Source organism: Gymnogyps californianus, chromosome 2 (assembly GCF_018139145.2).
Source record: "Gymnogyps californianus isolate 813 chromosome 2, ASM1813914v2, whole genome shotgun sequence".
NCBI classification, from domain to species: domain Eukaryota; kingdom Metazoa; phylum Chordata; class Aves; order Accipitriformes; family Cathartidae; genus Gymnogyps; species Gymnogyps californianus.
In genome coordinates, this window is record NC_059472.1 from 25,991,824 (window position 1) to 26,015,467 (window position 23,644).

The 23,644-nt window shown below is 37.8% G+C and overlaps 1 protein-coding gene across 1 annotated transcript in view; it reads left to right on the forward strand.

Moving 5' to 3' along the window:
* Positions 1-23,644, forward strand: part of VIRMA (vir like m6A methyltransferase associated) — a 28,144-nt gene that overhangs the window by 1,569 nt on the left and 2,931 nt on the right. Inside the window, exons 2-23 of the mRNA XM_050891010.1 lie at positions 1,908-2,023; positions 2,267-2,353; positions 2,758-2,806; positions 3,427-3,595; positions 4,510-4,632; positions 5,176-5,460; positions 6,195-7,347; positions 8,389-8,880; positions 9,624-9,778; positions 11,510-11,592; positions 12,054-12,147; positions 12,284-12,828; positions 13,409-13,644; positions 14,406-14,658; positions 16,229-16,446; positions 17,696-17,828; positions 18,430-18,582; positions 20,403-20,563; positions 20,818-20,914; positions 21,955-22,121; positions 22,283-22,614; positions 23,476-23,619. Of these exons, the coding sequence (XP_050746967.1) occupies positions 1,908-2,023; positions 2,267-2,353; positions 2,758-2,806; positions 3,427-3,595; positions 4,510-4,632; positions 5,176-5,460; positions 6,195-7,347; positions 8,389-8,880; positions 9,624-9,778; positions 11,510-11,592; positions 12,054-12,147; positions 12,284-12,828; positions 13,409-13,644; positions 14,406-14,658; positions 16,229-16,446; positions 17,696-17,828; positions 18,430-18,582; positions 20,403-20,563; positions 20,818-20,914; positions 21,955-22,121; positions 22,283-22,614; positions 23,476-23,619 (5,245 nt within the window). The remainder of the gene's footprint in view (positions 1-1,907; positions 2,024-2,266; positions 2,354-2,757; positions 2,807-3,426; positions 3,596-4,509; positions 4,633-5,175; positions 5,461-6,194; positions 7,348-8,388; positions 8,881-9,623; positions 9,779-11,509; positions 11,593-12,053; positions 12,148-12,283; positions 12,829-13,408; positions 13,645-14,405; positions 14,659-16,228; positions 16,447-17,695; positions 17,829-18,429; positions 18,583-20,402; positions 20,564-20,817; positions 20,915-21,954; positions 22,122-22,282; positions 22,615-23,475; positions 23,620-23,644) is intronic.

Below are 23,644 nucleotides of genomic sequence, written 5' to 3' on the forward strand. Positions count from 1 at the left end.
CCCACGAGACACATATACCTTTTTTAAAGGCAAAACAAAGAGCTCCCACAGCCGTCACTCCTTGCAGGCTACAGTCACCCCATTCCTCTTAATAAAGCTATACTCCGTGTCATAGCGGGGTTCCTTTTGTTCTACCATCCTGCTTGTATGCATAGATTTCTTATTAAATGACAGTAATACATGCCGAAAAGCACACGCTTAAATATTATTTTTAAAACGTCACTTGTGACTATTTCTTTGTTTATTCATTTTCTAAAAATCTTAGTACTTTCTTGCCTTAAGCTGGTAATTTGGGGGTTTCTTTTGCTTTCTGTTTGTGATGAAAGTTTGTCATGGTTTAACGCCAGTCGGCAACTAAGCACCATGCAGCCGCTCGCTCACTCCCCACCCCCCAGCGGGATGGGGAAGAGAATCGGGGGGGGGGGGTGAAGTAAAACTCGTGGGTTGAGATAAAGACAGTTTACTAGGACAGAAAAGGAAGAAACTCATCATAATGATAATAATAATAATGATAATAATAAAAGAATTAGAATGTACAAAATAAGTGATGCACAATGCAATTGCTCACTACTTGCTGACCGATGCCCAGCCAGTTCCCAAGCAGCAGCCCGTGGCCAGCTTTCCCCCTGGTTTATATACTGGGCATGACATCATATGGTATGGAGTATCCCTTTGGCCAGTTTGGGTCAGCTGTCCTGGCTGTGTCCCCTCCCAACTTCTTGTGCCCCTCCAGCCTTCTCGCTGGCAGGGCATGAGAAGCTGAAAAGTCCTGGACTTAGTATAAACACTACTTAGCAACAACTGAAAACATCAGTGTGTTATCAACATTATTCTCATACTAAATCCAAAACATAACACTATACCAGCTACTAGGAAGAAAATTATCCCAGCCAAAACCAGGACAATGTTATATGACTTTTGGCTGCAGATCAATTTGTTTTTTAATTTTCATTTTTTAGTTATGTTGGTAGACACTTAGATCAGTTGTTTGGTTTTGGTTTCTTTTGTTTTTTTTTTTTTGCTAGTGCAGTCTTTGGTAATCCAGTTTGCTAATTGGAAACAGTGAGAAACGGGATTCTGAGCTTCTGTTCGAGAAAGTCTTTATATGCTTACAGTTGAACATACAGTTGATCTATGTTTACTATTTTGTGAGTGTATATATGATAGAGATGATGTATAAATATAATAAGACGTAGTATAGTGAATCTAGCGAGAGGAGACTTTCAGCATTAATTTGGTGGCTGCTACATGGGAAGTCACTGTCTTTCTGATTACTTCCTAGTTTGCTCAAACATCTTTTAGGAGCGCTGAAGCATAACATTTCTTCATACTTGCTATTTCTGTGTTGTAAACAGAAATGTTATTTGCAAAAGGTTTTCAGATGTTGTTGCAAAATTGGGGAAATAAGCATTGTACAGAATGTTTGTACAGGTCTAGCAAAACATTTGTAGTATCATTATTATTTCTAATATTACGTTTGAAATATAACATTTGCTAGTGTTTAAAATTAAAACACACATTTTCTTTTTTCTTTAATTATAAACTTGATATGTTTTATTAAAAGGGAACTATATACTCAGGTTTTCTTTAATAATTTAAGTTCCAGTTTTTGCCCTTACCAGCATACCTTCTGTTAGAGAAAAACTTGTTGCTGTGTAAAAGATTCTTGCAAATAAAGGGAACTAATGATATAAATAAACCAGTAACACTTTCTATGAACAAGTGTTAAATATATGAAAAGTGCCAGAAGAAAAAAAATCTTTTAGTTTAATAGCATTTAACATTTTACATAATTGACTTTTGTAATTGTTAGGATTGCAGCCTTAATTTGTTTAATAAAGAATATGAGTACATTATGTTGTTTCCATTTTACATTTCTTAGACTTTCTTTATTCTTTGTTTTGTAGCAAAGTACCAATATAGATGTAGTTCGTTTTCCATGTGTGGTTTACATAAATGAAGTACGTGTCATTCCTCCAGGAGTGAGAGCTCACACAAGTTTGCCTGACAATAGGGCTTATGGGTAAGTGAAAGATACTGGGTGTCTGATTCAGGAGCACCTTCCTGTTATTTTTTCTTGAACTTGTATATCTCAATAGAACCTCCTGTATAAAAAGGTAAAATGCATTTATGTGTCTGCTGAACTTGTAATTATTTTGGGGAATTATTTAAACGGTATAATTTAAAGTTTTTTTTCCCTTGTTAGTCCTACTTACTCTGATAAGAAGCTCAAAGGGTGTAATTTTTACTTTTGTTCTGTTTCCAGAGAGACATCCCCACATACATTTCAACTGGACTTGTTTTTCAACAATGTCAGCAAGCCAAGTGCCCCTGTTTTTGATAGGCTGGGGAGGTAAGTACTTTCAAGATTCGTGCATGACTTCATTATCTACCTTTTCTTCCTGAGAATTTTTTAGTGCATAAAATGCAGAATAGGAAATCCGTATCTCCCGTGATTTTCATGTTTGGTCTGTTTTTTGCTAGTTTGTGTTCTTGCCCTTTTCCTTCAATCTGTGTGGGAGGACAGAGGTTCGCGCTTAAAAGAAGAGAACATTCTGTTATTTTTAAACTTACAGAGCCCATATATATTAATGAAAAGTATTTTGTAGAAATAAGTGATTTTGCACTCTTGTTTTTAAGAGCACGTGTTTGTTCAGTGTTTTATTATTGGCTTATGTGTTTAGTACTGCTGTGTTTCATTTCTGTAAACATGCTTTACATTAATGGAAAAATAACTTTGTATATTTTACTTAACAGCCTTGAATATGATGAAAACACTTCAATTATTTTCAGACCCAATGCAAAGGTAACGCAATGTAATTTAAACCTCCTTTTCTACATGTCTGTCATTTAGGTATAAATATGGTTGCGTGTGGTGCATTAGCACTGTATAAAGCATTTGTTGTTTAAGATCTTATTCTAAAACCTGCCTGTAGTTCAGATACTCATTACTTTAGAGTCTGAATCTACACTGGCATGAGTTGTAGAAGATTTGATTGCTTGACAGTTCCTATGGAGATTACCAACAGAACTATCCACTACTTATAAGCAAAGATGAATCAGAACGTTGTGGCTGCAGGCCACAGCTAAACACATCATTTTCAGTTCTGTTTGGGTTTATTTCATTCAGATCAGTGTTTGTGTGACCCACGGTAATGTTTTTTTTTCATTAATAGGCTGTAGTAGATTAGGAAATATATTGCGAAGAATTGAATGCTTTTAGAGAAAGATTATTTATTTGTTGTAATGATTGATATATTTAAAGTCTTCTCAGTTTTCAAAATGTGAGGTAAAGAGATACTTTAATGTTCGGTTCTCCTTTCTTGCTTTTATGCAGATACTGATACAGTGATATTAAAATAAAGTAACTTTTCTGAAGTTGTGTTGTGTTGTTTTTAAGTGCTTTTTCTTTTTAAAAAAACCCAGGTCAACACAGATGGATTGGTTTTAAGAGGGTGGTACAACTGTCTGACTTTGGCAATATATGGCTCAGTTGACAGGGTAATAAGTCATGAGAGAGAGTCACCTCCTCCACCCCCACCTCCGCCACCACCTCCCCAGCAACAGCCTGGTTTGAAAAGAAACCCGAAACATGGTAAGCCTTGTGAGAAGGCATAGATTTAAAAAAAAAACCAACCAACATTATAGTATCCCATCTGAAAAAACCCCAATTCTTTCACATTTTAGATTTCAGTGGCTTTATTTTTCTAGCTTTATGTCTTTGTCCTCTAGTTTTGTATTTTCTTTTAGATTTATATTGAATGGTTTTAAGTAGATTCTTGTCTAGTGCTTTTTTGAGAGTGGATTACTTGATCTACTGCTAATTACTTAGGATGGCCAAAATGCAGTTTAATTTGTGTGAACTTGTTAAAATTTAGATGACTGAAATCTCAAAGTGATTAGAATAGTATTAAAATCATAACAAGAAAATTTCACAGTCATAATTAGCTTTCCTTTTGTGACTTGTATATAAAGTACATTACAGAAGAGTGCTTCCTTTGCATTGGTGTTAGAATAGCCATGAATAGAATCCATGATCAAGTTTCTGCTCCAATTTTGGTTTTAGATTTAAAATTAGGACTGTCTTGTTCAAGGTACAGCTGTTGGACTGCAAAATTTGAATACTCTATGTAGTAAAAAACAGTTATAAACTGTAAAAAACAGTTAATTAAAATGTAAACTTTTTTTTAAAAGTAACTCAGATATTATTGGTAGAGTTAGAGTATTGCTAGTGTCAAAGCCAAAAATGGCAATTACCTATGTTAATTTTAACCCAGTATTATATTAAAAAAACCATCAATAGTGTTAATAAGCTTGCTTATTGATGTAGTTCTTGTTTACATCAAAAGTGACTTCAGAAAACTGCTGCAGATGCAGAATACGGATTAAATAACAGCTGGGAAATGAAGGTGTTCTCTAGTCAAAAGTAGCATGAAAAAACTAAAATTTCCTGCTTTGATTCCTGTGATTCCATTAAATGCAAGTTTTTATTTTCACAATTAAATGTAGTTGATGGAGAGAAAGAAGACCAGTTCAATGGCAGCCCTCCAAGACCACAACCTAGGGGACCAAGGACACCTCCAGGCCCTCCTCCTCCTGATGATGATGAGGATGAACCTATGCCAGTGTCAGGTAGAATGAGAACAGACTGTGTTTTATCTGCTGCACATCACTGCTTAGTGGAGGCAGAATTCTGTGTGCCTGCTCGGTGTGAGGTTTTCTGTCTGCTGTTACTCCTGCCGGAGAGATTCAGTTTTAGGAAAGGGATTTGAAAGAAAATCTGTCAGCTATGTTAAATTGTATCAATTTAAAACTTAGAAGATTTGAGAATATCAGCTGTTGACCAATACACTGCTTGAACAGCATGCTCATGTTTTATATAAATGTTCTGTTGACTCTGGTATTCATTGCACTTCTCCTCCATTCCTCTGCAGCATCTGCCGAGTTCTCTGGTCTCCGTGTGGGTTAAAAGTGCCAAGAACTCTTTACATGTTTCTTTATAGTCTTACTGAACTAAGTGATTGTTCCTTATGTTCAGTCAAATCCCCTCAAGATTTTCTTCAAGATGCTTTTTTTGTATCTCCACTATGCGTAATGCAAAATTCTAAAACATATTATTGAGTGTTGGATTTCAGAGAAGTACTCTTATTTCTTAAATTTTGTATATGTTTTTAGTGGTTGGGGAAAAAGAAGATGATGTGGACCATAGGGAGGATTACTTTGAGCCCATTTCTCCTGATCGAACATCCATTCATCAAGAAAGCCAGTATTCTGATGATGGAGAAGTGGAGGAAGATCAACCAGAAGAAGGAGAAGATGAAGATGATGTGGATGTTGAGGAGGAGGAGGAGGAGGATGATGATGATGGGCATACAGTAGAGAGTATTGCTGATGAGGAAGAGGAAGAGGAGGAGGAGGATGAAGATGAAGAAGAGGGTGAAGAGGAGGAAGAAGGTGAAGGTAAGTGAAGTTGTAAAAAGTTAAGGAAAAAAAATCAGGTTTATGAAATTTTGATGGCAGTACCATTATGATGACTAGGTGCAAAGAGAACTGGATCTTTTTCCCTTAGTCACTGCACCATTGCCTGCCTTATTTATGGTTCTGACATCTCTCGAGAACAGTATTTTGCTGTGGAATATTTATTCCTTTATAGTAAATCTTCCTGTTACTTTCTATAAATAGAGGAAAATAGATACAGCTTGTATAGGTGAGAGTGAATATTCGATCTGTTATCTGTTTTGTTTAAAAATGTAGGAAAGTGGTGAAAGAAATTATTTCTTAATTAAAAATCAAATAAAGTTGTTTATGTAACAAAGTCAGTAGTCATCCTCTTGTATTATTCTTGTTCCCACCCATGCCTATGCAAAATTTCAGGCTAGAAGTTTTATGATAGATGCAATCATTGGAAGAAAATTGGACAATATTCTTGTAGTAATGTGTACCCTAGTTAAACTTTTTGCTTTGTACATCATTTTAAATGTATCTGTTATTACATTAAAAAATCTGTCAACTGGAGCTTTCACTTATATCTGGAGAGAGAAAGCTTTCTGTATGTTAGTGTATGATTATTCTCTAACCAGTAATATTTGTATTAACTAAATTACTACTTTTTTATTTTGAGAAAATTCTCTGCAGTTATGAACTGGTTTATTCATAATTGATTTTATTTCATAACTGAATCTTTTTCTTTTTAGGAGATGATGGATATGAGCAGATTTCAAGTGATGAAGATGGAATTGCTGATCTGGAACGTGAAACATTTAAGTATCCAAGCTTTGATATCGAATATACTCCTGAGGATCTGGCGTCTGTGCCTCCTGTGACATATGAACCTTTTGAAAGGGAGCTTGGACCTCTTTTATACTTCAGCTGCCCTTACAAGACTGTATTTGAAAATGAAGTTGGTAAAATAAAGGACCAAGACCCAGAAAAAGAAAATTCAGGGGCAGTGGAAGCCTCAGTTAAATTAACTGAACTGTTGGAATTGTATCAAGAGGAAAGGGGTGCAAAGTGGGTCACTGCGTTAGAAGAAGTTCCGAGTTTAATAGTAAAAGGATTGAGCTACCTGCAGGTGAAAGACACAAAGCAGGACTATATTACCCAGCTAGTAGACTGGACCCTGCAAGCTTTAAACCTTCAGGTAGCTCTCAAACAGCCCATTGCTTTGAATGTCCGACAACTCAAAGCTGGGACAAAATTGGTATCGTCGTTAGGAGAATGTGGGACTCAAGGAATAATGGCACTCTTGCAGGCAGGAGTTATTAATGTGTTACTTGAACTGTTGTTTGCAGATCATGTATCGTCCTCCCTTAAACTTAATGCTTTTAAAGCTTTGGATAGTGTTATTAGTATGACTGAGGGAATGGAAATGTTTCTAAGGGGTGGTGGAGATGTACATGAAAAAAGTGGTTATCAGAAACTCCTGGAACTCATACTGTTAGATCAGACTGTGAGAGTAGTTACTGCTGGTTCTGCAATTCTCCAAAAATGTCACTTCTATGAGATTCTGTCAGATATTAAAAAGGTGGTTGATCAGTTAGCAGAGAACACTCCTTCTCTTCCTAATCACACGGAGCCAGAACAGGACCAGGACTTGGCAGGACTTGAAAGAACCAACCAAGAATATGAGAACGATGTGGAGGCTCCTATGGACATGGATCATCTTTTGGAATCTTCTAATATAAGTGAAGGAGAGATGGAAAAACTTGTTAGTCTTCTTGAAGAAATCTTCCATTTGATGGAAACTGCTCCTCATACAATGATTCAGCCACCTGTGAAATCTTTCCCAACCATGGCACGCATTACAGGCCCCCCAGAAAGGGATGATCCTTACCCTGTCCTGTTTAGGTATGGCACTTGCACGTTCACTTTCTAGAGTGTATGTCCTCCAACTTGATATAGATGTTTTTTAAGGATGACCTTGCTGACTAACACTTTTGTAGATGTTTCACTTTACTTTATTGGAGGATTCTGAATTGTGCTTATGAAGTCTGAGAGAGTTTGATAGTTAATGTACCTGTTATTTTGTTGGCTTTCAATCAACCTAGCGTACATATAACAAGAAGTTAACCGCTTGTTATTACTGGTACCGTGCTAACACTTCAGTCGCATTCATAGATCCTGGCCAGTTGTGCTAGGTGCTGTACAAGTGCATATTTGAAAATTGTTGTAGATCTAGTGTGTTTTCCCTTTGTTGTCTTGGAACACATCTGTGCATATGGATAAAACAAGTCTGGAATACCTCTGTCTGTATGCTGAGCTGGCAAGATACAAGCCAGCCCCAGTTAGCAGTTGTGCAGTTGTGTCAGCGTAGCTCACTGTTCCACAACACGGGCAGAGGAGCCGAGGCCTGCCTGCCTTCAGCCATTTAAAGGATCCCATGCGTTATTTCTCTGTCAGCAAGTTTCTGTCTAGAAAGTATTTCTCTAAATGCTAACAGGTTTCTTTGATAGTAGCAGTGTAGGTCATGGCTGAATATAAGTATCTACACACACAGAGTCTTCAAATCACCTCTTACATATGCTATAATGATTGATTTCTTAGCCCACTTAAAACATTTAACGCAGCATTGATGATGATTCAGGTACACCAAATTTAATAAAATACAAAGTGTTATTTTGTTTGTAGATAAGGTGAGGTTTTTTTGGTTTTGGGGTTTTTTTTGGAGATCAGAACTTTATATTTAGGGATTTATTTCCTGTAAATATTATAGCAATTATGTTTTGTAAGATTAAAATTTTGTATTACTTCATAATTAGCTATTATTTCTCATAGTCCACAGAGCAATAAGTACTGAAGCTAGGAGGCATGTAATTTTATATAATTTATTATGCAGTGTTGACAGATGATTGTAATATTACTGATTATTTTCCTGTTTGTTTTTTTCAGATATCTTCATAGTCACCATTTCTTGGAATGCATTACTTTGCTACTGTCTATTCCAGTGACAGGTGCACATCCAGGTGTGCTTCAAGCTATACGAGATATTTTGCGTTTCCTGGCACAGTCACAGAAGGGTCTTCTTTTCTTTATTTCCGAGTACGAAGCAACGAACTTGTTGATTAGAGCACTTTGTCAGTTTTCTGATCCGGATCAAGAGGAGGGTCTTCAATCAGATGGTGCCAATGAGGATACTTTTGCCCTGTGGCTCCTGCATTCAACACAGACGTTGCAGTGCATTTCAGAATTATTCTGTCACTTTCAGCGGTGCACAGCCAGTGAGGAGACTGACCATTCAGATCTGCTGGGAACACTTCACAACCTTTACTTGATTACCTTTAACCCTGTGGGAAGATCTGCTGTGGCTCATGTATTCAGTCTGGAGAAAAATCTCCAAAGTCTTATTACTTTAATGGAGTACTATTCCAAAGAAGCTTTAGGGTAATTTATGCATTTATTTATATCCTTTAGGTTTTTACATTTTAAAAGTATCTGTCTTTTATAAATAATTCAGTAAATCTAAAATTTATTTTTCTTTTAGATCATGATGTTTTTATTTAAAAACAAAACAATTTTTAAGTAGAAGAACGTAATAGAAAATCAGACCTGTCATTTGTAATCAAGTACTTAATACCCAGAATCTGTGTAGGTCATCCACAAAGGTGTTGTAATATAGGTCAGACTTTTGGCTATATGAAAAAATCAGTAAATAGGCAGTTCTCATTCAACCATAAAATTTGACTGAAACAAGCAAAAGATTTGACTGGGGAAACTGGACACTGCACACTTCCCTGGGGTGGGAATCTCTCAGTTCTTTAAGTTCTTATAAGTGTTAAAAACAGTCATTTTCTCTGGACAGGCAGTTTTACTACTTCAGGTAGCAGTGCTTTTAAAACAAGAATTGTAAAACTGACAAAGTTATGGAAAAAGATTTGTGTGCTGCTTGACTCACTGATCTTTTGTGGATGCTGAAATAAATAAGTCAATGTAAAAGAAAGCTTTCACTTTTTGAAAAGCATAGGAGAAAGTTGTTTGGGGTTTTTTTTGGTTGATAATTATATGGGGCAATCCTTGGTGAAGCTAAAAGTTCTGTAGGTAGATTTTTAGGTGTCAAAGAATGAAAATCTAGCAAATACCCAGTTGTATTAGCTGAGATCTAAAGAAAATCCTTATTGCTGTTTCAGAGACTCAAAGTCTAAGAAGTCAGTTGCTTATAATTATGCCTGCATCCTTGTTTTGCTGGTGGTTCAGTCTTCCAGTGATGTCCAAATGCTGGAACAGCACTCAGCGCCTTTGCTGAAGCTTTGTAAAGCAGACGAAAATAACACCAAATTGCAAGGTACAGTGTGTGTCATTATCAACTGAATTGTTTGAATGTATAGAAGAAACCTTTTATATGTGGGTAATTGGTGCTTCATGATCATCTGGTTTGGATAATGTATATAATGAAATTCCTTTTCCAGCTGCAACTGATTAGTTGAGTCACTGAGATAATGTGTAATATTTTTTTTCTGTTAATGAGAGTTAAATAGGAAATTCTTTATAGTTAAATTATTTTTCAAGTAATATTAACTACCATGAATTTTGGATAATTACAGGAAGTTTGAAGTTATTTCTGTGTTGAAAATAGGAGAGCAAATTTTAGTAAAAATGGACTAACTAGTCAGTGAGCTGACTCTTATTTTTTTTTTTTTGTTCCCTTTAGTGATGTAGCCTTATAGGGTCTTTATATACTAATAAATAATCCTGGGACTGTTTTCTGGCACCTAGGCCAACTGGCATGGAATAGTCCATGTTACCCTGTTACTAAATCTTTTGACCTCCAAACTGTGTCTTGGTGTGTTCCCTGGCTTGTGTTGACTCGCAGATGAGGCCCACGTCATTTGGAAAAAGCCTGCTGGGGACTATTCTAACACCTGAACGTTGAAACTCTGATGTCCAGAGTTGTGCTCTGCCCTGCTTAACTGACTTGTGTAGACGTACCAATAATTTCTTCCAAAACTTAAATGCACTGAAAGAAATCAGTATTCTTCAAAGTTATAGTTTAATTCCCTCCTCTGCCATGCTTTTATTTCTTTGCTCCTCATCTGATCATCAGACAGTTGCATGAGAAGCGGGGCTAGTTTAATAAACCAAATCATGAAATCAGTCTGAGAATAGTTGTCAATTCATATCCAGTCAACCTTTGAACCTTCACATTCTTTTAAATATTTTCAGGAACAATGGGTTTTAAAACTGTAAATCTCTTGTCCCCAAAAATTGGGACTTTCAAGTTGTTCTGGACTAAGAGAGAGATTTTTAATCTATAAGGACTTCCAGAGTGAGTATGTGTTGCTGGTGCAGAGATTGGCTCCATTTGGGCATTTAATAGTAGAGTTCTGTATTCAGTTTGTAACAGCCTGTTGTGTGCTTTGGTCCTTGCTCTTGATGGCTTTTTCTTTAGCTGACAGTGGGACCCTTAGTGTCTTTTATAAATTATGTTTAATTACAAATAATAGAGATAATAAGATCATAGAATCATAGAATGGTTGCGGTTGGAAGCGACCTTAAAGATCATCTAGTTCCAACCCCCCTGCCATGGGCAGGGACACCTTCCACTAGACCAGGTTGCTCAAAGCCCCGTCCAACCTGGCCTTGAACACTTCCAGGGAGGGGGCATCCACAACCTCTCTGGGCAACCTCTTCCAGTGCCTCACCACCCTCACAGTGAAAAACTTGTTCCTCACATCTAATCTAAATCTACCCTTTTTCAGTTTAAAGCCATTACCCCTTGTCCTGTTACTACATGCCCTTGTAAAAAGTCCCTCTCCAGCTTTCTTGAAGATGAAGATTATTTGAGCTTTCGGGTTGACTTGAGCCAAATTGTGTTCGTGTATGTGAAGTGTATTGCCTGTTCTGAAGTCTTATTTTTGTTGATGCTTTTCAGCTGGCTACAGCTGCAATGTATGCCTCACAAATTTCACACTTGGCCTTAGTACCTGTTGTGTAAATTAAGTACATTTTTATTGAAAAAAGTTTAGTGTTTGTAAATGCTGACAAGTTACTTGATTAAGTCTTTTTTTTCCCCCAGAGCTCAGCAAGTGGCTTGAACCTTTGAAAAATCTTAGATTTGAAATAAATTGTATTCCAAATCTCATTGAATATATCAAACAGGTTAGTAAAATACAGATAGATGCTATCTTTTAGTTGTGCTCTATAAGCTTAGACCTTTTGTAGTTTGGTGTTTTATCTTAGGTATGTACTAACATATGATATTTAAAAATATATACTATTATCCAAAATAGATGTTTTTATTAAAGCTTATGATCTAGGCCAGTTCTTGCACTCAGTTATATTTATTGAAACAAAATCTAAGGTAACTACGTGATGCAAAGATCCAGCTATTTACATCTTTTAGCTTCCCATAAAACCACCACGCAAATGTTGACCCACCTTTTTTTACTTCTGCCATATTTGTGACTGCTTTCCAAAAGGTGGAATAATTGAACTTAAATTTTGTGGAATACTTACAGTAACTAAGTACAGAATTGGAATACTAAGCTAGTGATATACTTGTTGTAAAGTCCTTCCTCGTAATACAGGTTCTTTTCTTTTTTTTTTTTTTCTCCTAAAAGAATATTGACAGTTTGATGACCGCAGATGGAGTTGGTCTTCCTACTGCACTTCGCGTTCTTTGTCATGTTGCATGTCCACCACCTCTGGTAGAAGGTATGGGTGATATACTTGTGCTGCTTAACATAGAAATCTTAGTTTTCTGAGTCTTCTACTTAAACATGTCTAAAGTGTAACTATGATTGTCCAGGAGAAATTAGACGTACAGAAATGTTATTTCTTTTCCGTACAGGTCAACAGAAAGACCTTAAATGGAATCTTGCAGTTATTCAGCTCTTTTCTTCTGAGGGAATGGACACATTCATCCGGGTATTACAGAAGCTGAACAGCGTACTTATTCAGCCTTGGCGACTCCATGTCAACATGGGCACCACACTTCACAGAGTTACTACTATTTCTATGGCCCGCTGTACACTTATGCTCCTTAAAACAATGCTAACAGAACTCCTGAGGGGTGGATCTTTTGAATTCAAAGACATGCGTGTTCCATCAGCACTTGTTTCTTTACACATGCTCCTGTGTTCTATTCCTCTCTCAGGCCGCTTAGATAGCGATGAACAAAAAATTCAGAATGACATTGTTGATATCTTACTGACTTTTACACAAGGTGTTAATGAAAAACTTACCATTTCTGAAGAAACTTTGGCGAACAATACTTGGTCTTTAATGCTGAAGGAAGTTCTGTCCTCAATTTTGAGAATTCCTGAAGGCTTTTTCTCTGGACTTACACTGCTTTCAGAATTGTTGCCTCTTCCACTGCCCATGCAGACGACTCAGGTATAATTTAGATTTATTTAGTTTTTAAAGAATTTTAATTATGTATAACCCTTAGACCGTTTTCGGAGTTGTAGAAAAAAACAGATGTGTGAAATTTTCTGTACAGCATTTGTGTTCATATAGATTCTTTGAAGATACATCTTTTTAATCAGAAACAAAATTGTTATTATTTGGAGCATCTTTTTTTAATTAAAATAGCAGTCATATGTTGTTCTTTTGTCCCTTGTGAAATTGTCTAGACTCCCATTCTATTACTTAAATGATTGGCTATGAAGCTTTTGAATTTAACCCTGAATGCCAAACTCTTGGTATATTAAGGCTCTCCTTTCTTTTGGCATGGATCTTGAATTTGTGATCTTTAATAAGTAAGCATAAAAGGTGTGTGACAACCCATGCTCCCAGAGGAATACCTGATTTACTGGAATCGTGCCCTGTCATTCAGTGATAATAATGAAAATCGCATTCCATGTTTTTGATGAGGACAGTATTAGTACTTAGTCTTTGTTTATACCTTGTGACAGAATTCAGGTTTTATGCTAAAAGCTGAAAGGAAAAACCTCCTCTCCTTCTGTTCCTGCAGGTAATTGAACCACATGATATTTCAGTGGCACTCAACACCAGGAAGCTGTGGAGTATGCATCTTCATGTTCAGGCCAAACTGATACAAGAGATAGTTCGGTCTTTCTCCGGTTCATCTTGCCAGCCTATTCAGCATATGTTGAGACGTATTTGTGTTCAGTTGTGTGACTTGGCTTCACCCACTGCTCTTCTTATCATGAGGACTGTATTGGATCTGATTGTAGAAGACCTACAAAGGTATCTTTGTTTTCTATTGCAAATATTTCTTTAATGAACTGTTAAATTCACCTTGGTTCTGTGCAGTAGATTTAGCAGGAGGAAAATACTTTCAGAAATACTACTTATCCATTATGAACTGAATGAATTCTCAGTCCAGTGCTATATACTGTGTCCTGGTAATGCTTAATGTTGCCAAGGAACCATCTCATGCTTTTAAGTTTTGATGTAGACAGTTTCACATTGTATGTTTATGGCAAGTATTTTAGGAAGATTTTCTTCAGACTGTCTCTACAAAGCCTTACCTCATCTGTGAAGTGTTTCTAAAGGACCTATCTGATATAAATAAGAAAAGTAGGCCAGTAAAGTTTGCTATACTGGGACTTGCATACTTACAGGAAAATGTGTAGATGTTTGTAAGGTGGAGGAAGTTGAATACTACAAATTCAGAGGGTTTTGAAACAATGAGTACTGTTTATTTAAAAGCATAATTATCCACATAGAATTAGATACTGTTTGTATAAAAGTATATTTATCCGTATACAATTAGACGCCCCATAGTATGTTAAATGCATAGTAGATTAGTTAATTTATGATGCAACCAGAAGTCATTTAGTGAAAGTTGAGCAGTTTTCAAAAAGTAAATGAAACTGTAAGTTTAAGTGTGTAAACTAGGCATTTTTTTAAAAACGCGTAATTGTATGACTCCTGTGATGGTTGTTTTTATAGTTTTTTAGATCACTTTAAAACAGCTTTTTCAAAGTGCATTGATATCCTTTCAGCAACACAGAAGATAAGGAGAAACAGTACACTGGACAGACCACTCGATTGCTTGCTTTATTGGATGCCCTGGCTTCACATAAAGCTTGTAAATTGGCTATTTTACATCTTATCAATGGAACTACTAAAGGTGATGAAAAGTATGCAGAAGTTTTCCAGGAACTCTTGGCTTTGATGCGATCGGCTGGGGACAATGTCACTCATCAACAGTGCGCTGAATATGTAACTTCCCTTTTGCAGTCCCTCTGTGATCAGGTATGTTCTATATTTAATGCATAATGTGTTGATAATTGTAGGAGGCAAATTAAATGAGGTTATTTCTTAGGTGCCTGCTTTTTTCCCAAAGACAAAAAACCCCATCAACATTGTTAAAACACAAAAAGAAAACATGTGTGTGGTTGGCTGCTTTGGCAGACTTGCTGTCTTGTTGCTCTTGAATGTAAATCCTTTCATTTTATGATACCTCTTTTGCATTATGTGCACTATTCTGGTAGCTCATTAGAGACCAAAAACTGAATGGCACAAAGATTGACTGTCCCCTCAGCTGAGAGAGGGATGCCATTTCTCCCTGTGGGCCACTGGCAAAACTTGAGTTGTCACTGTTCATCTCTTACCTAGTTGAATAAATGTGTATCTCTTAGTTGTCTAACTGAAACCTCTTAAAAAATGTGTTCCAAATATAGAGAGATATATGATATGCTGCTACTATAAAACTCCACTGTTAAAAAAAAAGAAAGCATAAGTTACTAGAGCAAGGTAAGAAATGTTGTCTGAAAACTGATTCATAGACTAGCCCCGGTAGTTTCTCATTAGGTGCGTGCACAGATTTGCATGTCATTATTTGCCTTACTAGTTGCACGTATTTATTTGCTTTAGTGCTTACCCCCTTATGCAAAAGCCATTTGGGCATTGTTGGTCAGTAGAGATTAATCAGCCATTTGCATATAAACAAAGGCTCTTTGCCCATGCAAATTCATTGTGAAAGTCAGTCTTGTTTTATTTTATATAAAATGTGGAGGGGGCAGTAGATCTTAAACTTCCTAGGTGGTGTCTGCAGCCTCTTAATTTTCATAGAACCACAGAATCATAGAATATCTCAAGTTGGAAGGGACCCATAAGGATCATCGAGTCCAACTCCCTGCTCCTCGCAGGACTACCTAAAACTAAACCATATGACTAAGGGCGTCGTCCAGACGCTCCCTGAACTCTGACAGGCTTGGTGCCATGACCACTTCCCTGGGGAGCCTGTTCCAGTGACCGACAACCCTCTCAGTGAAGAACCTTTTCCTAATGTGCTTGAACTTCCCCTGGTACAGCTTCATTCCATTTCCTCGTGTCCTATCGCTGGTCACCAGAGAGAGGAGATCAGCACCTCCTCCTCCACTGCCCCCTTTGAGGAGGTTGTAGACTGTGATGAGGTCACCCCTCAGCCTTCTCCAAGCTGAACAAGCCAAGTGACCTCAGCCGCTCCTCGTATTTTGATGAATGTTTTGAGATTAAGGGACAGTTTGACTACCTAGGCAAGAAACTGTATGCATATTATCCAATGACTCTTTGGCTTTTAATTGTGGCTCTGCTATCCCATTTCACCCTTTGAAGCTTTTATGTTTTTAAAAATCAATAGTGGTTTGTAACCTTTAGCAGAACCAAATTAAAAAGGATACTCTGTATTGGTATTTTACTGGTCAGTAATAACTGAAATACTGGAATAAGATGATAAAGGGGTAGTGAAAGAACCTAGTGCTTCTGACTTAATGTGTGGTTTATACTTACTGCTGGTATACAGAATGCATTTTTTACTATGCATAATAATAATTTTTTACAGGATATTGCACTCATTTTACCAAGTTCATCAGAAGGCTCTGTGTCTGAATCAGAGCAGCTTTCCAACTCCTTACCAAGCAAAGAGCTGATGCCCTTAATTTGTGACTGTCTGATGGAAACATTAACTAATTCTGAGAGCAGTTACAGTTGTCTGCTGACATGTATCCGAACAATGATGTTCCTTACAGAGCATGACTATGGCTTCTATCACTTAAAGAGGTATGGTATTTTAAGATATTGCTGACAACTTAGAATTATTTTAAAATTTCAATGTGAAATAGTTTCCTACTCATCTAGTAGGAAATGTTGAGGATAAGGCACCTGAACTTTCATTTCTCTTTGGGGCTTCAGTGTTTTACGCAGTATTTTGGTGTTCCTTTACTTGAGATTTTACCTCTGAATCATTTCTGCAGTATGCACACAGGAGCACTTTCTTTCAGGAAACAAACAAAGCATTGAAAAAAGGTTTGTACACTCCATTTCCCCACTCCAAGGCTGGAGGATTAGAATGAGATATAGTGCTCGTGTCCTTCCCTTTTTAGTCACTCAGTAGTTAGAGCTCTCGTCTAGGACATTGGAGAGCTGTCTGTCATTCCCTCTATTTTGCGGGGATTCAGTTTGCAAGTCCCCATAGTGTTCTGACCTCCAGGCAATTAAGGCTTTGGAAATCAGGAATTTTTTTTTAAACTATTTTTGTTGACTCCACTCCCTTTTGAACAGAATATATGCATGCATTGGACAGTATTGCATTGTTTTGACAGTTAATTCCTTGTCCTGTATTTGGACCTGTTTCTGTCCACTGAAGGTGAGGTGCAGAGAGGCAAGAAAGTTGTGAGGTTCCCAAAGAGAAAAAGGTAGTACCTGGAGCCTTGTCAATAAAAGGTTGTTCAAAACACTCTTCTAAGCAGTGCTACAGAACTGTGCTGCTCAGACTGCAAGAAGCTATACAACCCGCAAATGAAAAATAAGCAGGTTAAAGATGCTGTTCTTTCTATGATCTCATATGTCTAGCTGTCAGCTGCAGTGCACAGCCTTGCTATTTCTGTGTTGGTGATTACCTTTCTGGTTTGTTTCTGCAGTTGGGCATCATGGGATGCAGTGAAATTGTAACAGCAAGCATGATCCTGCTTTATACCTAAGGCCCTTGTGCAAGCAAATATCTCTGTACTCGTATCCCTTTTCCACCAAAGATTAAAATGTAATTTCTTGCAGGTTTTAGAGGTATTGCTGTAGTACGTATAGCTGTATATGTGCAGTCTGAAATATCTGCAGACAGCACTGGTGAGAACAACAGTCTCGTACAGAGAAAATAATGAAGCTCCAGCTTCATAATCAAAACTCAACTTGATAATTGTAAAATTTACCAAATTTATTTTGCATATATGTTGTTTTCATATAACAAGTTACAGGGAATGGTCACAATGTATGCACTAATAAAGTATTTTCTCTCTTTTCGTTATGAAAACAGCTCTCTAAGAAAACACAGCAGTGCTCTGTACACTGTATTAAAGCGAGTAATAACTAGTTTTAGCAAAGACACAGGTGAACTGGCCTCTTCTTTTTTGGATTTTATGCGACAGATTCTAAACTCTGATACGCTGGTAAGTGAATATGTATTAAATGCTTAGACAAACTCAGCTGTATTTCTCTGAAACCTGCAGTGTGAGACACATTCGGGAACAATTATTTCAGAAAGCGGTTGACTACGCAGGTTGCTGTGTAAGGCTTTTCCATCAGTAGTGTTAGTCCCATGTCTAGTTTTTAATGAAATCTGTGAAAGCTGGGCAGAATATATGTTTAGTAAATAAGAGGGTTTTTCAGTAGGAAGAACAGCATATTGATTCACATTGATTTCGTAAGTGAATAACATGCTATTGTGTCTAGGTTTTAGATTCATTGCATCCTGTAAGAGAGTTGCTGTATTGATATGTAGTATAGAAAGGAATCTAAAATATTTGTTAATTCTGTGATACAAACCTCAGCTTATATAGGAAAGGATTGCATTCATCTCGATGCAGCATCTAAACTTGCCTATTGAAGTGTACTTTATTAAAATATGTTGCATAATATGTTTTTAAACCAAGAGGTTACTCTTGTTTTGCTAGATTTGCTCTAATGTACGTTTGAATTCTAAGGAGTTTGCAGTCCAGAGGTATAATGAATATTTATGTGTACTTATTTCCCACTTGTCAAATATTTCAGGGATGTTGTGGAGATGACGGAAGCCTTATGGAAGCAGATGGATCTCATCCAGGCAGAACACTGGGTCTAACTACTGCAGAGTTAAAACATCTACTGCAGAGCAAAGAAGAAACCCCAGAAAACCTGCTGCTTGATCTAGAGAAACATGTTATGGTAAAAGAATTTAAATAATCAAGTTGATGTTGCGGTCTTGTATCTGAACGTGTTTTTAAAACAATATAGACTATCCCTCCTTGATGAGAAGGGTGCACAATTCTGTGGCATACCTTGCAGAATTGGTAGTAGCTATTGCCATTGTTTTAATACTGATGTCCAAAATCACCTATTCTGATGCAGGATGGATTCTGACTTTATTGTTTGTGTTGTGGCAATGCTAAGAAGTTTCAGGCAGGGTTGGGATCCCCTTGTGCCGAGAGTATTTGCACACCATAAGAGCACAGGCAGTTAACTGTGTGATGAAAGGCAGTGGCTTGATGTTACTGGTGACCAGTAACAAGTGGAATACCCAGGAGTCAGTACTGGGGCTGATATTGTTGGATGTTTTCATCAGAGACCTGAACAATGGATACATCTTCAGCGAATTTGTGGATGACAGTAAGCTGGGGAAGTGACTAATGTGACAAACAGCAAAGCCTCAATCCAGAGGGACCTCAGTAAACTTTTTAGGATTGATTTAGCAGAAAGCTTATGTTGTTCGTTAGGAAAAATGCAAAGTTCTGCAGTGAGAGCAGGATAACCCCATGCCTTGATGCGGGCTGGGCTGAAAAGGGCCAGGTGGTTACGGTGGATGTTAGGTTGAACATGGGCCAACAGTGCATGGTCACTACAAACAAGGCAGACTGTGTTCTGACGTATCCTGGAAGGAGCATGGTGAGCAGATCAAGGGACCTTACTGTCTCCCTCCACGGGATGCTGGTGAGCTCTCATGTGGAGTGCTGCGTTCACCTTTGGCCAGCTTTGCCCTCTTGCCAGTTCTAGAGAGATCCAGGGAGACTGAAGAAGGTTCTACCAAGGTGGTCACAGACCTAGAGCACATGTGCTATAGAGAGAGGAGGAGGAAGCAGGGCTTGTTTAGCCTGGTGAAGAGGGCTAAGGAGCTATCTCAGAGCTACTTACAGCTGTTTGGGGGATAGTAACAAAGGTGGTGGAATCAAACTCCTTTTGGTAATTCCAGATGATAAAACAAGGGGCAATGGCCCCAAATTGTGGCTTCAGAGGTTCAGGTTGACATTGGGGGGGTGGGGGGAAATCACTGAGAGAGAAGTGCAGCACTGGAACAGGTTGCTCAGAGTGGCTGTGGGCTCTCTGTCACTGGAGCTTTTTTTAGACGTGGCTAGATAAAGTTATGGCTGACCTGATCTGGCTTTGATGATAGTCCTGCTTCAAGCATGGGGGGATTGGACTAGAGGACATGGAGAATTCAATGCATCCAACACTTCTGTGATTCTAATTGCAAACTTAACTCTAATATTCAAATCTAATCCTACATAATTGATGGCTAATTTAGAAGAGTCCATATAACAGCTGCTCCACAGCCTGTTGGTCACAAATGCCTGTCCAGTGCTATACTCCCTCCTGTCCCTTCCCTGGCCACCTACATCTGTGGTAAAAGATTAAAAGCCACAGCTGTGCTGAAGGAGAAATAGCAGACACTTAGGATGTTGGAATGCTCTAGCAGAGAGCTTGTTAACTAAAACCTGGGGTGATGCCTTCTTCAGGACTATGTTATGGAGGTTATTGCATCAGCTGGAGACAAAGACTAGAATGTGTATGTGGTGACGTGGTTTGTTTTATAGCATACTGAGGAGCTCTCTGCTGTTGTTTGTGTACTCAGATGTCTTAGTTTCACTATTTGTGGATGGATAGACTGTTTTGTGTAGTACCCTCCCCCCCCTTTTTTTTTTAATTTAACAAAAGCGTATTTCCTTCTCTGAGGAGGCGAAAAAGTTCTGACTTGTGCTGTGTTGACTTAGGATCGTTCTAAGGAAGATGATGGCCTTGAATCCTTACTGGACAACATTGTTGGAGTGAGGCAGATGTTAGAATCAGCGGGTGATTCTTGTCCACTGAGTGACCAGGATGTAGAGCCTATTCTTTCTGCACCAGACTCTCTTCAGAATTTGTTTAACAACAGGTAAAATGGTTAAGTGTGTAAGCATACTACCTGTGATTTACTTAAGAAAATGCAATAATTTATGCAGAAGTATATTACAAACAAGATCTAAACAGCACTGTTGTCGCTACTACCTACTAGTCCCAGTGTATTTCATTTCATGCAAGTATCAAGGGTAAGGCAGCAACATTCACCCCAGGTTCTGTAATGCTGGGTATGCTTGCAGTTGGTTGTAGTTCATAAACAAATAGGCATTTGGCATTGTTTTGTTGCAGGACTACGTATGTGTTGGCAGACGTGATGGATGACCAGCTGAAGTCCATGTGGTTCTCACCCTTTCAGTCTGAAGAAATAGACACTGATCTGGATATGGTAAAAGGCTTCGTTAACATAACTGAAATGGATTTAAAAATGAGGGTTAACCTGAGTTAGTACCATCAGAAATTCATATGGCCAAATGGTTTGTTTTCCTGAGCTCACCCTTGTAAATTGACCCAGATCTAGGGGTTGGCATTTGTTAAAGATTGTTCCGAAATGCCATCACGTTCACTCAGAAGCAGCCACAAAATTGGCACTTTCTGCAGTGCTCTAATGCAGAAGTCATCTCCTTTAGAGGAACAGTTGTTGTGTCAGTCCTAACCTGCTTTTGCATTGCTGCTGGAGCTTTTCAGCAGTTTGTGTTAAACGTATACAAGTAATGTGATTTATTTTCTTTTCCTTGCTTGTCTTCTGTCATTGCAGTAATATCCAAAGAGCCTGATAGCTACAATTTTTTTTTAAATCTTTGCTCTGATGTGACAAAAGTGGAAAAAATGGCAGTAGTAAATGAAACTACTTGCACAAAAACTTTTCACAGTATTTGAAACTTGCTTTTTATACTCTAAACTTTAAATGTCATTTTGAAAAATATACAATAACTTTTTTTTTAAACTAAGCAATTGGCAGTGTCTTAACTTATGTGAGAAATAATCAGTTTCTGTTGACTTCATTGCCTTAATTCTTTTTTAGTTTTACTCTTTTTTTGATTTACATGCAAAGATACTTGCGTTTTAGTTTCTTAAGCAAAACCAAAGCTGTTGATTCCTGTATAAAAGCAGCATTAATAAATTTATAGGACTGTAGCTTAGGCAAAAGAGTGCCTCACTGTAGGTCATTTAGTGACAAGACAGGTGCTCATACTTGAAAGCTATGCCCTTGACTTTGTTGAGATTCAGAACCGTCAAGACAATTTTGCTGCAGCTCTGCTGCTTTTTGTTTTGAGCCACACTACTGCATTAAAAAGTAGAGGATGGAGCTTTTTTGCTCTAGTAGAAGGACCCTAGCTGAATCTCATCCATCCTGGTGCAGCATGTTTTCTTCTTCAGAGGTGCTAGTAATGATTGTTGTGATAAAACTAAACTCTACCATTACAGGTAAAAGTTGACTTAATTGAACTGTCAGAGAAGGGCTGCAGTGACTTTGACTTGCAAGCTGAATTGGAGAGGTCATTTTTGTCAGAACCATCATCTCCTGGCCGCACAAAAACCACAAAAGGGTTCAAACTCGGCAAGCACAAGCATGAGACCTTCATAACTTCAAGGTAAGATGAGTTTAATGAGTAAACAGTGTGTTCAGTACTGATTTGTATATTCTCAAAATGTCGAATACCTTTCAAATTGCATCTCCAATATGGAGAATGCCTGACCTTCAGTACGAATACATTTTTACATTAACTAAATAAATCATGGTTTATCATGACAGTGGAAAATCTGAGTACATAGAGCCTGCAAAGAGAGCTCACGTTGTGCCACCACCAAGAGGAAGAGGCCGGGGTGGATTTGGACAAGGAATTCGACCACATGATATCTTCCGTCAGAGGAAACAGAATACGAGCAGGCCACCCTCCATGCATGTGGATGATTTTGTTGCTGCAGAGAGCAAAGAAGTGGTTGCTCCAGATGGGATACCACCAGCGAAAAGGCCACCAAAAGTGTCACAGAAGATTTCTTCACGTGGCGGGTTCTCAGGGAATCGTGGAGGACGAGGAGCTTTTCACAGTCAGAACAGGTTCTTTACACCACCTGCTTCAAAAGGTATGTTGTTTCCTGTATTAGAATTGGAGTAAATGAATGCTAAAAATGCTTCAGTAATACTAACCCAATTTACTAGCAGTTAATCATCCCTGGTGTGAGATGTTCCTGAGGCAGTGTTGATGAAATAAGTTGTTTAGCACGAGAAAAGGTTCTCTTGAGTGCTGTGGAATTGAAACAAGGCTGCGAGTTCCTCTGTTGCCTCTCTCTCCCTCTCTTTTACAAAAGGAGTTAGCTGTTTTCTTTTAGCAACTGTTGGAGTGCTTCAGAGATGCAGTCAGAAAAATTAAAAGCCCTCTCTACCATTTGTGACATGGTAGTTCCTGAAATCAACTATCACAATAGATCTCTGGGTTTAAATGAGGCTTTTGAATAAAAGGATGGAAGGTCCTGACAGGAATAAGATGCAATTTTCAGTGAACCTGGAGATTCTAGCTACAGTGTTAAGTTTCTTTCATATATAGACAAGGTTGCATTCCTTTCCCTTCCATCCCATAATTAGGACAAGTCCTTGCACAGTAGAAACAGAAAATACTTCCATTTAGTAAAGTTATAAATACTAGGATTTACTTTACCACAAAATCTTGAAGTATAGGAGTCTATCTTAATAGACTAGATAATGTGAATTCTTTTAAACTTGAGTTCATGTCTGAAAAATAGGTATTTTCCCGATTCTCTGTATAATACAGTAACTTGTAGACTTCGAGTTAGCATACTGAGGGTACACTGATGCAGAGTAGCTTTGTCTATTTGAATTATGTAAATATTATGTTTACCACCCTGAGTATTGTGAAGATTGAAATAAAAAAAAAAAAAAAAGTGGTGTTTGCTCAACAGTGTGTGGGTTTTTCTCTCCCTATCTAGGAAATTACAGTCGTCGTGAAGGCGCTCGAGGCTCAAGTTGGAGTGCACAGAGTACGCCCAGGGGAACCTACAATGACAGTAGAGGTGGTCAAAGCAATTTTAACAGGGGTCCACTGCCACCATTGAGACCGTTAAGTTCAGCAGGTACATGGTATTCATATGGGCATCG